Here is a 13,630-nt window from a genome sequence, read left to right as displayed (position 1 = left end):
ATGCTAACCACTGTACAGTACTCCTTATTATGTACCTTTAGTCCCTCTGTTTTGTTTATTCATGTCATGCTATTATCAAATAAATACAACTTCAGTTTAATATGAAACATTCAGTGACGTTGGTTAAATGTCATGTCAGGGTAATAATGTAGTCTGTTACAAAATGTTGTGTATCAGTTTATTATTTAGATGGTATCGAAGTTTTTAAATCATACTATGTTATCATAGTATATTTACATGCACATCTGAGCAAATACTTAGTTATCAAAACAGAGGTATACTGAATAAAATAAGGGCCCACGTGCAGAAAACAAAACTGGGTCCGCAAAAAAAAAAAAAAAAAAAAACCTATCAATAACATAAACAAATTTAACTGCAGCAGATTCAGTTAAATTTAATGCAAATTATATCCCTTTAACACATAAAGGATTACAAAACTAATTAATACACTTAATTTTAAAATTTTTGTAGGGATTGAAATACAACATAAATAAGTACAGGATTCCACCTCCTGTTTTTTATATTCTTTAAACTTGTCTGTACTCACACTGGAATGTAAAGAAACTGGACCATGGAGTGTGATTTCTGGGATGCAAAGGTACTGAAAATTCTTCAAAAGTAACCTTTTTAATCACCCCTATTTTAAAATTTGTCTCAAACTTACTTCTTTTTTATCTTGGAAGAATAGCATTTGTCTATTTCAATGGTCCAAATGAAGGGTGTTGTAAAGATTCTTCCCAAAATGTTTTGATAATTGGAGAGCATGCTACATTCTCCATAAGAAATTGCACAACTTTGTATTTATCATTATAAAGGATTCAGTTTTTATTTTAAGAAATCATTTGTATGACATACAAAATACTGCCAAAAATAGTACAGCAGTAAGTAGGCAGAAACAGAAGAATCTAGTGATGTGATTTGTGCTTTGATAATGACATATAGCCTCCAGAGAGGCCCCACTGCAAGGTCTATTGAGTTGATGCCCCTGGGTGACCAGGACCCTACCTAGAATGAAATATAATGTTGAGGATGGCATAAACATCCAGTCCCTGAGCCAGAAGAAATAACCAATGAAGGTTAAAATCCCTGATCCAGCCAGGAATCGAATCTAGGATCCCTTGAACCAAAGACCAGCATGCTAACCAATTAACCATGAAGCCATATTTTGATGACAGGGAAAATGAATTTGAAAGTAGAGGAGACGATAATGAAAATACAGGTTGAAAGTGAGTTTGAAGATAGCACACTGTCTCCTCCCCCCAAAGTGATCCAGGACTTCTAATGTCATTCAATGATATAAAGGGGACATAAAACATAATTGTGTACATTCTTGGCAGTTACTTATCAAAATGAAAGTGGATCTTATTGTCAGAAGTCAAAGAATACAGTTCTTTTATTTGATGGTGCCTCGATAACTAGCATAGTTTATTCAGGAACACATGAAGTTTTAATATACCTTTAAGACAAATAATTGTTTGGTTATACAGAGTTAGTTGAACATGCGGTTAGGGTTGCACGCAGCCGTGAGCTTGCGTTCAGGTGGATGGGTTTGAATCCCACCATCGGCAGCTCTGAAGGTGCTTTTCCATGGTTTCCCATTTTTACACCAGGCACATGCTGTGGCTGTACCTTAATTAAGGCCACGGCTGTTATCTTCCCAATCCTAGGCCTTTCCCATCCTTCTGCCACCGAAAATCTTTGATGTGTTAGTGCAATATTAAACCAGCAGAAAAAAAATTGTGTGGTTATCTCCTAGTACAAGGTTTTCAGAAGTGGAAAGAACTACAGATGGATAAATGTTTCTTCAACTGTGTATGATTAAACCCATTAGTGCATAGCAACCAAAAAATCGGACATCATAAAATTAAAAAAATGTGTGATATCTATGCATGGTTTTAAACCCGGGATACTTCTTGTGCTTCAGAAAGGCTGTAGCTAACAAGAACCAAGAATACATCATTCATTACTGAATCACACTTATTGCGAGCATGGCAGCAAGATAGTACAGAGTTTTGTGGAACAGGCAAGATTTTTATTTATGAATTAACAATATTTCCAATAATTGTAAACTTTGGGACGGGTCATATTGTTGACACTCCTATGAATCTACCAACACACAAAGAAGTCAATTATGTGTTATTACTGGCGAGACAGAGGTTTGTAAATATAGCTGTCCTGAAAATTGGACACTATGCACAATTGTCTCAAACATTTGTATTCCCTTACTAGTTTGATGGTGAGTGAAATACTGGAAGTTTTGGAGGAAGAACCAATATTTGGAGAGGAGCAACACATCAAACCTCCTGATGATGGATGTGAAACAGTTGATGATAATGGCAGATGAGTATGAGAATAATCTAAATTACCTTGGTGGAAACCTAATTCTGAGTAAATGTGAAGGGCAAATTGCTTCAACAGAATATGAAAAAGGGAAGACGAGGTCCTGTGGTAGTCAAAATATTACTGGAAGTTCTAGAAATGGAACTGAAAAACCAGAAAACCATGCAAAAGGAAGCTGTCATACAAAAATAAAGAGAGACATACATAAGATTGGGCCAGTACCTCTGTTTCCGATTTCCCTGATAGAAAATTAAAAAGCATTAGCAGGTTAAATTGTAACACACAAGAAGTAACCCCAAAGTGGACAAGATCACAATCTACATCTCATTTAGTGACTGACTGTATTCCTGTCACACACACACCCCCCCCCCCTCGAAACATTACATGATGCGCAAAATTGTGAAATTCCGCTAGACTTCTTTCTCTGCTAGTGGCTATAGGATACCTTTCCAAGTGTATGCAGCAATATAAAATGAAAGGCTGAAAGAATATGGACTAAGTGGAAGTGTACAGTAGTCCTATCTCTCACTGATGCAGGTGGAACTGAATCAAACAGGGGGCATACAATATTCTTTGACAACTACTTTACATCCCTGAAATTGGTAAGACATCTGGCTTCAAAGGGAATGAGTGCAACAGGAACATTTCAAGAAAACCAGACAGAGAAGGGTCCCTTGAAAGAAAGGCAGACAGGAAAAAGAAGAAGGGGATCATATGACTACAGGAGTTTTGGTGGTGTGTCGCTGGTGCGCTGGAATAACAAAGTGTTGACACTGCTGGTACGAACTACAAACAGTTGGAAATAAAGCAGTGCATCAAGGTGGTCTAGCTTAAAAAAATATGCAAAGTGTTTGTATCACAATGAAAGCTGCTCCAAGTCCTATAGTGGCATCCGAAAAGTGAATCGGCTTGACCAGTTTGGATTTCACCGGAAATGCTTCTTTGGAAACATAAATAGCGTGTACAGTGCTGTGATAAGTCTATAGTGGAAATTATAGGTCCGCTTTACAGTGTAAATGGGATAAGTTAACACTGCCTGCTTGCAACATTATTGTACAATGTAATGCTGAGTAACTAGTGTTGTTGTACGGACCTAAGTGCATAGCATCCGATATCAGACGGTCTGTGTAAATGAAACTATCACTTGTATGAATTCTAATAGTTGGAACATGTTCCTGCAATTATTAAGAGTAGAAATGTGTAGATAAATTGAAATAAAACGCAAAAAATAGACTACGAACAGCTGATCAGAAATACTCAATTACTGGTCAAATGATGAACTTATGAATAGTCAGGAACTAGGTGATGCATAAGATGTACAACTGCCTCGTATTGACATAAATATGCAGCAGAGACCAGGACATTGAAAAAAAGGCAGGAGTAAATTACAGGCCAGTGAGATGAAATTTTAAGTAGTACCTTAGGAAACACAAGAAATGACAGGGTAAGAAGTGGGGATGTTGGGAAGGTAACTGAAGTAGAAAAGAATGGGGATAAATAAACCGAAATGGTTTTGGCATGTTAAGAGGAAGGAAGTGGGTTGATGGAGGTTAAAATTGAAGGAAGGAGAGCAAGTAGACCCAAACTAAGGTGGTTGGATTCAATCCCAATCACAAACAGCCTGATAAGAAGGGACCTGGATTGGAATATGTAAAATTAAAAATTGTTTCTGTTAGTTTTATATAATATAAACGTAAGGGTAGTTGATAAGTGTGTACATTGTAAGTGTATGTGCAAGTGTCTGTGTGAGATAGAAAAGAGGACTAAAGTAACGAGCTAATAAGCTGCATATTGTGTGGATGTGTAACTTAAGCTTAATTTAGGAAATAGTGTAAGTAGTGTAATTAGTATAATTAGTAATAGCCAACCTTAATATTATTTATTGTATTGTGGTTAAGTGTAAGAGAGGGCCGTGTGCCCTAACTTCGCCACATGAAAGAAGATATAATAAATAAATAAATAAATAAAAATACAGTTGAGGAGCAGAAATGATGGTTGGACAGAGGAAGATGGAAAGGTGCTAGCTAAAGCTGGAAAAGGGAAAAATGATGATGATGATGATGATGTATTCAGTAGATTTAACCCAAGAAACTGTTCTTTTAAAAGAGTTCAAACTGAGAAAATGATGGTCAAAAAGTGAGGTGATCCTCAAATAGAGGTATAAAACGACAGGGTAAGAAGTGGGGATGTTGGGAAGGTAACTGAAGTAGAATTAATTTTAATTTAATTCTTAATATTTTTATTTAAATTTAAATTGGTTCTTGGAAAAAGTGATCACTAACACAAGTGGTCTTTAGAATTGTTTTCTCTGTATTAGTCACAAATATTATATCCCTATATATAAGTAATGGAAATAGATCCATGAATATAAAACATCAAAGATAGGCAGCCAGGTACGAAGATAGGTATACAGACAAGAATGAATGGAATGATAACACTAGTGTGAGCAGAAGGACAAAGACACACACTGCAAACATAGATGTGCTCAACCCTCACTAATCCCAGTTCTTTGAGATCTATTTCTCCTCATCTGCATTCTTGAGAGATCTCAATTTTGAAGTTGAAAGTGTAGGATAAGCTTCTTATTCTCAATAAAAAATAAATTCACATTATTTAAGAGGGACCTTTACCTCAACAATCAATAATACTAGGCACCGCTTTAAGTATTTTATTCATCTGAACAAGAATTGGAAACAAACAAGTGTTATCTGAACAAGACATTACAATAAACATATTTTTAAAAGTCTTCATGCTACAACCGTAGGTGCAACCAATCAAGTGCAGACTAAAGGTGTGTTGGAGTGCAGCATTCCAGTAGCTCCTGAAGTGAATCACAATTAAGCACATAACTAACCTTGTTCTCGAACTTTTCCTTGGGGGGCTGGAGGTTTTTGTTTGGGTCGAGCAGTGGTAGCTCTTGACTGCATCTTACGAGGAGGATGTCTTCTGTAATGTGTAGCACTCTTCACATTTCTTGGAGCTTCCTCACAATGTACCACGACTTCTTGAGGGGAAGCTAATTCCTCACTCGATTCTATCTCGTCACTACTGCTTGAATCACTCGGCAATGAACTCAGAGAGCTATCTACATTTGGCTCAACACTTGACAAACTATCACAACGCTTCAATGGCTCATTTTTTGTTACAGAGCTTTCATTATTTACTTGAGAATTACTTCCTGTTGGTGAGCTTTCAGGCTTATCATCAGGATTATTTAACAACGGAACCAGAATTGGCGGTAGTCGGAAATATTCTAAGCTAGCAGAATTACATGTTAGAGTGGTCATCTGAGAAATGTCAGAATCCTGAGAGCATGTTCGTTTGGAAAATTTAAGTCTTCTCTTTTCAGTATCACTCATCGAGGCTGAGCTTGTATTTGAACTTTCTCCTCTAGCAACAGGCTTTATTGCATTGGCTGAGAAGGAGGATACTATACTAATGCCAGAATCACTCTGAGCATTCCTCTCTGAACCTACCTCATAGTCCGAGTTACTGCGCAAGTCTTTGAGAGAGCCACTCAAGTTGTGATCACTTCTTAAACATCTGGTCTGTGAGCGCAGAAGCTCCCAATTGGTTCTAGCATTTGAAATGACTTCTTCTCGCCTCACATCCTTCAATACGTCACCACTTTTCTGGGAGAAGGAGGCCTCTCTACTGTTGCGCCAAGTCATTGCTGCTTTACGCACAGAGTCTGTCACTTCCATGTGGCTCAACATTTTCAAGTTGGGCAAGTATGAGACCAGAAAGGAAACACAGTCTCCTCCCAAGGAAACAGGATTGCCATCTATTGTAATTTCACGAAGTTGTGAAGCCTTCATGATACTGCTCATATTATCCACACTGTCAACAATGAAGTTAGTATTAATGTAAGAGAGGAAAATTTATACTAATGAAAACTTCATAAATACCATACTAATAAAGGTATTTTTCTGCTAATTTGCACTAGTGCATGCACATTTATGTAGACAGTCTTAAAAATTAATATGTTGCAACACAATGGACACACCCTAATTTTCCCCTTAAAATTTTGGAAAGAAAATTCCCTGCTTAATGGATGCATTTCATTTTCAACAAAAATTGTCTTAATAAAATTTAAAATGTTAAAATTGGAAGTATTACAGAATGCAGTAAAACAAATGAACGGAGACAAACAGCTGCACACTCCGTTGCACTGACCACACAATACACTCTCCGTGAAGGACAGCAATTTCCATAGCACTTATGTGAAGGAGATGACAATGTGCAATATTTTTAGTGTGTTTGTAGTCTTTATCGGCAATGTTGAGAAATTAAGGAGGGAGTAATTGTATTCAAATTCAAGTTTCCAAACAACAATATGTGGAAAATCGAATCATGATTTATTCTTTCTAACATGCACGAAGAACTCTCAATGACTAAAACTAATCCAGTATTGTTAAAATGCCTCCAGTAGTCAAGTACACTGTATACAAGATGTTAATAATAGCAATAAAATGATAGTAATGTTTTATATTACCAACTAGCAAGATACCCGTGCTTCGCTACGGTATTATACTGAAATTTATAATTGAATGCTAATTGTTTTAGATATATAATCCGCCGAAATTCGCGATCTGACTCGTTTTCTGCGAGAATCCGCCAAAATTCGCGATCTGACTCGTTTTCTAATAGATTACGGTATGTTTCCTCACATTTTTCAATCTTTCTTTCCAGCAATCGATTTCGTACTTCCCGGGCTAGGTCCAGATATTCCACCCCGTCAGTTGGGTCCCTAAATCTTTGCCATCTTTTCCTATAAGCGTTTTTAATATGGATCAAAACCTTCAGGAGATCCGGCGTGGTGTCGTCTTAGGTGCCTTGGCGGTACTGAACCCGCGGCCGGACTGCATTCTTAGTCATTACCCGTCCAGGACCATTTTCCAGGGGGGTCCGCACATTTGACAACGGTCCAGAACATTATTATTATTATTATTATTATTATTATTATTATTATTATTATTATTATTATTATTATTATTAAAAGATGTTCTGAACCCCACAGCAAGCTGCAAGATCGCTACTTGGCGGTAAATTACATCTGCTGCCAGTGTCATTGTTACAATGTGACCAGCACCATCGTCGCGCGTAGGCAAGTGTGCGGGATTTCTGGCGATACCAATGACATACTTCCGTGCATTGTTGACCTTATTATAGAGGTGAACAATTTGACGGTCCATCTCATTCCTATAGTTTATTTCAAATGTGTTTAAATTTTTATTTACATGCCAGGAGGATCTACTGTAATCTAAGAACGTTCTCCGAAGGAAAAGATGGCTGTTGAAAACCAGCCCAGGAGAGATTAAAAATGATCGGTTTATGATCAGAATAAGTACATCGAAACTATATAGCCTGTTTCCAGTCATTCGACAGGGTCAGGAATGGAATGAATAAAGCCCCATCTAGCAGCGACAATAGGAATTGTGCCGGCTGCCGAAGCACACCTCTGGGGCAATGATCGTTGAATGACAAATGAAATGAAATATTGGACAGTGTTGCTGGAATGAATGATGAGAGAGAAAATCGAAGTATCCGGAGAAAAACCTGTCCCGCATCCGTTTTGTCCAGCACGAATGTCACATGGAGTGACCGGGATTTGAACCACGGAACCCAGCTGCGAGAGGCCAGCGCGCTGCCGCCTGAGCAACGGAGGCTCCTTAAGTACATTATGAACAGTAAAATCAATTGATCTCACCTCCTTTTACACCCCACCGCCGTTAAGTTTATTTACATCCCCCCCCCAAAAAAAATAAAAGACGTGTTTCTTTATGTTTAAAAGATATTCCAAACACCAATGTTCACATCTGTTACATTCAGTTTTGAGATATAAGTATCCCCATAAAAATAATTCACTTTATTTTCACTTCCTTTCACACTCCCCTCCCCCCACCCCGTAAGTGTATTTTCCGGCAAAATATACTTGTTTCCTTAATAGTAAAGGATCTTCTAAATAGTAATTATCACGACTCTAACTTCTTCAGTTTTTGATTTATGTGTCTTCATGAAAGGAATTCAACTCCTTTTCACTCCCGCCCCCCAAACGCGTTTTTCTTTGTTTAAGGAGATTCAAATACCAATTTTCACGTCCGTAACAACTTTAGTTTCTATTAGATGTATGTATTCTCATACAATTAATTCAATTAATTTTTCAATTCTTTCACCCCCCTCCCCCCCTTCATTGGATTTTCCGAGAATACGTGTTTCTTTACTTTTAAAGCAGATTCCAAAGCAGATTTCACGTCTGTAATATCTTCATTTATGAGATATCAGAAGCCTAATTAAAAGAATTCAACACCATTTTCAGTCACTTTTACCCCCCCCCCCTTCCACCCAAGTGGTATTTCCGAAAGCTGAAAATACACGTTTCTTTATTTTTAATAGAGATAAAAATACCATTTTTCACTTCTGTAACATGTTAAGTTTTTGAGATATACTGTAGAAATTCGCTTTTTAAAATTTCACCCCTTTTTATTTCCCCTTACGTGGAGTTTCCGAAAACAAATCACCTATCTTTCTTTAGATTTACAGGAGATTCCAAATACCCACTTTTTACGTCTATAACAGTTTACGTTTCTCAGATATTCTGTAGATATAGTCTTTCAAAAAATTCACCCCAGTTTGTCACTCCTGTTTAACCCCCATTAATTGGATTTTCCAAAAACTAAAAAATACGTGTTTCCTTATTTTTAAAGGAGCTCCCATATACAAATTTTCAGTTCCGTAATATTTTCAGTTTCTGAGATATATGTATCCTCATTAAAGGCATTCATCCCATTATTCACCCATTTACACCCCTCCTATTGGGATTTAAAGAAAGCAAAAAATACGTGTTCTTGTATTTTTAAAGAAGATTCTAAATACCATTTTTTTACATCTGTAAACTTTTAAAGTTTTAAGATGTAGACACACTCATTTTAAAAATTCACCCCCCTTTTCACCCTCCATTATTTGGATTTTCCAAAATCAAAAAAATACCTGTTTCTTTATTTTTAAAGTAAATCCCAAATACCAATTTTCAGGTCTGTAATATCTTCAGGTTCTGAAATATAAGTAGCCTCATTAAAGGCATTCAACCGCTTTTTCACCCTTTTCCACCCTTCCAATTGGGATTTTCCGAAAACAAAAAAATACGTGTTTCTTTATTTTTAAAGGAGATTCTAAATGCCAATTTTTACATCTTTAAACTTTAAAAGTTTTGAGATATAGATAGACTCATTTTAAAAATTCACCCCCTTTTCACACCCCCCATTAATTGGATTTTCCAAAAACAAAAAATATGTATTTCTTTATTTTTAAAGGAGATCCTAAACACCAATTTTCAGGTCTGTAATATCTTCAGTTTCTGAGATATAAGTATCCTCATGAAAGTCATTCAACCACGTTTTCACCCCTTTTCACCCCTCCTATTGGGATTTTCCGAAAACAAAAAAATACGTGTTTCTTTGTTTTTAATGAAGATTCTAAGTACCAATTTTTACATCTGTAAACTTTAAGAGTTTTGAGATATAGATGCACCCATTTTAAAAATTCACCCCCTTTTCACCCTCCCATTAATTGGATTTCCCCCAAACAAAAAAATACGTGTTTCTTTATATTTAAAGGAGATCAAAAGTACCAATTTTCATGTCTGTAATATCTTCAGTTTCTGAGATATAAGTACCGGTATCCCGATTAAAGGCATTCAACCCCTTTTTCAGCCTTTTGTGCCCCTCCTATTGGGATTGTCTCAAAACAAAAAAATACGTGTTTCCTTATTTTTAAAGAAGATTCTAAATACCAATTTTCACATCTGTAAACTTTTAAAGTTTTGAGATATAGACACACTCATTTTAAACTTTCACCCCCCTTTTCACCCCCTTAGCGACGGAATATCCAAAAATCCTCTCTTAGCGAGCACCTACATCTTAATATGAATATGTCTCCAAAATTTCATTTCTTTATGTCCAGTAGTTTTGGCTCGGCGATGATGAATCAGTCAGTCAGTCAGTCAGTCAGTCAGTCAGGACAAGTTATTTTATATATATAGATTACTGCTGTACCTTATTTCCAATTTTAAGTTACCATAAGGTGCATGGTTTTGTTACATAACTTACAGTTCAGAAAAATTTTGATGAGCAACTAAAGTGACATTAGAGGACTGATACATTCATTATTTTTTCACATTTGCTCCTATCATCACCAATTATAATCACTGACTAGTTTACACAAAGTAAACATATATACATATATGCGCATGATTTTAAAGAGGATTTGATAATTTCTGACAATGTTATTGTAAAACCTAAAATGTCATCCTTAGTTTAATAGTATGTATGTATTTTACAGATATGTTATAGTAATATATGTTTTAGTTATTTTACAGGTATGTTATAGTAATATATGTTTTAATTAATGTCAGAGAGACTGAAAAGCTTTTAACTTACATTAACTAAGACAACACTGGAAAGTACGGCTTCCTTCTTAACAAAATAGACACTATTTATCATCACCAGTAACAAGTGCCCAAGGAATGATTGGTGATGACCACAAGGTAATTAGTGACAAGCAATGATGCACATGCTATTATGTGCTGATTTTTGTTTTCCCTCACTTAACACATATGGTACCTATGTAATTTTTGCACCTTACTCCCAGAATGCAAGTAACACACTATGGCTGAGTGGTCACCATTCATAGTTCTTGACAATTTCCATTTTGTTTGGAAGGAATTCATATCACTTGTGCAGACACTGTCAAAGTGAAACGGTCGTCTGGACCATGGATCATTAGATAAGTCAAAGTAGTTTTCCCCACAAACGAGAAAATCATTTCCTTGCTGTAAGTTCAACAACAGCATTAGTTCCACATACAGCAAAAATTGCTTTCACAAGTGCTGCCAACATTTCATCCTTGGTTAAACTCAAAGAACAGAATGCAGACATGCCAACTTTCAAATGTGAAAAATCAGGAGAAATTTCGCAGCGAATCGCGACATATTATGACACATCACTGATGGCAAAACATGTACAAATTCATTATAATTCAATACATTAACAATTCTATTTGCCCATATATATTTTTTTCATCATTTACATGTGAATACTAAATACTGGACATACCTGAACTGTAGAAACATGTGACTTCTCATCCTTCAACATGGTAATCACTCACATTATGACTAATTGTTGTTCAACACACCAGTAGCTGGCTTAGCCCTCTTCAGAAACTCGGAACTAAATTTTTGCTCAAAGCACTTGCCTTGCTGAACTGATTTCAAGGTTAAAAGTTTCTCCAAAGTTTGTTCAGACAGCAAGGATCTGAACTGTGTTTTTGTCTTTGTGACTCTGCTAAAAATCCTTTCATATTCTGCATTGCTATGTGGAATTGATAAAATAGCAAGCATCACCTTAGAGAGTCTGTCATATTTAAGTACACCATCAGCTGATTTCATCTGACCTACCAATGCCCATTAAGCATCAATTCTTCCTTTTGCCAGGTCTGTTTCTTCGAGCTGAAAGTTACAGAACTGGGAGTGCAGAATATCAGTTTCTTTATCCAAATGTTCCGTTTCACTAGTCAAAATGTTCGGACACTTGTTAATGAAAAATCTAAGGCTAGAAAATGATGCCTTACTTATAGCAGAAATATTTGCAACTTCTGCATTAATTAAAACTTCATCTTTGAATGGAAATTTGTGAACCATGTAGTCACACGATGAAGAGAAACACTTTCTAACAGACTTAAAGAATACGCACTTTTCCTCAGACTTCAAGGTGTTCACTAAAACAAATGCAGAGTTCTCTATCATCAAATCACAATCATCCTTTTGATTTGCTGGAGTATGATAATCTACATCAAGGAGAGAGGAGGATCTTTTAATAACGTCTGGTTTCACAAACCTTGCCATCACATTCTTCAATAGTTCCTCCAAAACTGACCTCAATAAGTGGATGTGCGGCATACTTGACTGAAGAGCTACGTTTGGATTCTCAAAGATATCCATAAAACTTGAGAGAAAATGGCAAAAAGATTTATGTAAATTTGATGAAAGGAACATGAAAAGTCGTTCTTCACGTGACAATGCATGGCTCTTAGTGTGATCAGTAGTTTCATTTTTTTTTAGTGAAACTGATGACTGGGTTTTCCTTTTAACTGAGGAGTGAGGTGAAATGTTATGACATTCCTTAATGTTTTCAGACAAACAAGACACATCTGCACTTAAACTGCACTTAGGAATTTTGTAAGTCTTCAAAGTTCCCATCTGAGAATCCTTACTCACAATTTAGCTCCTGAATAATGTAACCAAAGGGTCCCACTGAAGCAAAATCCTATCTAAACACCTTCTTAGTGATAACCATCGAGTAGGCACATGCTTCAGAATTTTCCTGATCTCAGTGTTGTGTAAAGTCTGAAATTCTCTGAACTTTTCTTTCCTCTTTCCACTCCTTTCCAGATAATAAAATATATCAATTATACTTTCATCTACATTTACGGGCAAGCACGCCGCACCCTTCTCGGCAGCAAGATTAATTAGGTGACAAGAGCAGCCTACGATGATTATGTTACTATTTTCCCGCTTCAAACATCCTGCCACACCATTCTTTAATCCTACCATTACTGGAGCATTATCAGCACCAAGAGCTAGGCAGTTTTTTAATGGAATGCAGAATTCCCAAAAAGTTGAGAGCAAAAGATTGGCAATGTTAGCTCCAGTACCATCCCCTTCTAAATTAGGCACAGAGAGTAGACAACTCTGAATTTCATTGAGTTCAGGCCTAAAAAATGTTACAACAAAGGGATATATCTTCAAGTCGCTTTTATTGCTACCATCAGTAGCAACAGAAAATGCATTCACCTGCAAATGTGATACAATTTTCTTCATTTCTTCCATGCACATTTCTGTAATGATAGCCGCTGATTTCGTTATAGCACACCATATTGTTTAGCGATTTCCGAATCAGGAAACATTTTGCGAAATAAAGGCCCGGCGTGATCGGCACAATTTACAGGCAGGTTATGTTCTACTATAAATGACATAAATAATGCCTCGGCATTCATCACAGGATTTACATCTTGGTTTTTACATGAAAAGTTCAGTTTCTGGTTTCTTTCTACACACTGGACACTCTCCTTATGTTTTTTCGTTTGCATATGCTTGAGTATATCGCATTTCCCGCCATGTGCAACTGAAAATTCACACCTACATATAGTACAGAATGTGAACGTTGGTCCCTTTCTGGATTCACTCAAACACGGAAACTCTTCCCTATAAGCACTTTTAAACACTGCATCATAT

At 36.4% G+C, this 13,630-nt stretch overlaps 1 protein-coding gene across 1 annotated transcript in view; it reads right to left on the bottom strand.

Annotated features, from left to right (window-relative positions):
- The window catches only part of LOC136874948 (leucine-rich repeat-containing protein 49), an 86,085-nt gene that overhangs the window by 20,873 nt on the left and 51,582 nt on the right, over positions 1-13,630 (bottom strand). Inside the window, exon 6 of the mRNA XM_067148663.2 lies at positions 5,195-6,180. Coding sequence (XP_067004764.2) covers positions 5,195-6,180 — 986 coding nt within the window. The remainder of the gene's footprint in view (positions 1-5,194; positions 6,181-13,630) is intronic.

Source organism: Anabrus simplex, chromosome 5 (assembly GCF_040414725.1).
Source record: "Anabrus simplex isolate iqAnaSimp1 chromosome 5, ASM4041472v1, whole genome shotgun sequence".
Classification (NCBI taxonomy): Eukaryota; Metazoa; Arthropoda; class Insecta; order Orthoptera; family Tettigoniidae; genus Anabrus; species Anabrus simplex.
This window is presented reverse-complemented; position numbering and strand designations above follow the sequence as displayed.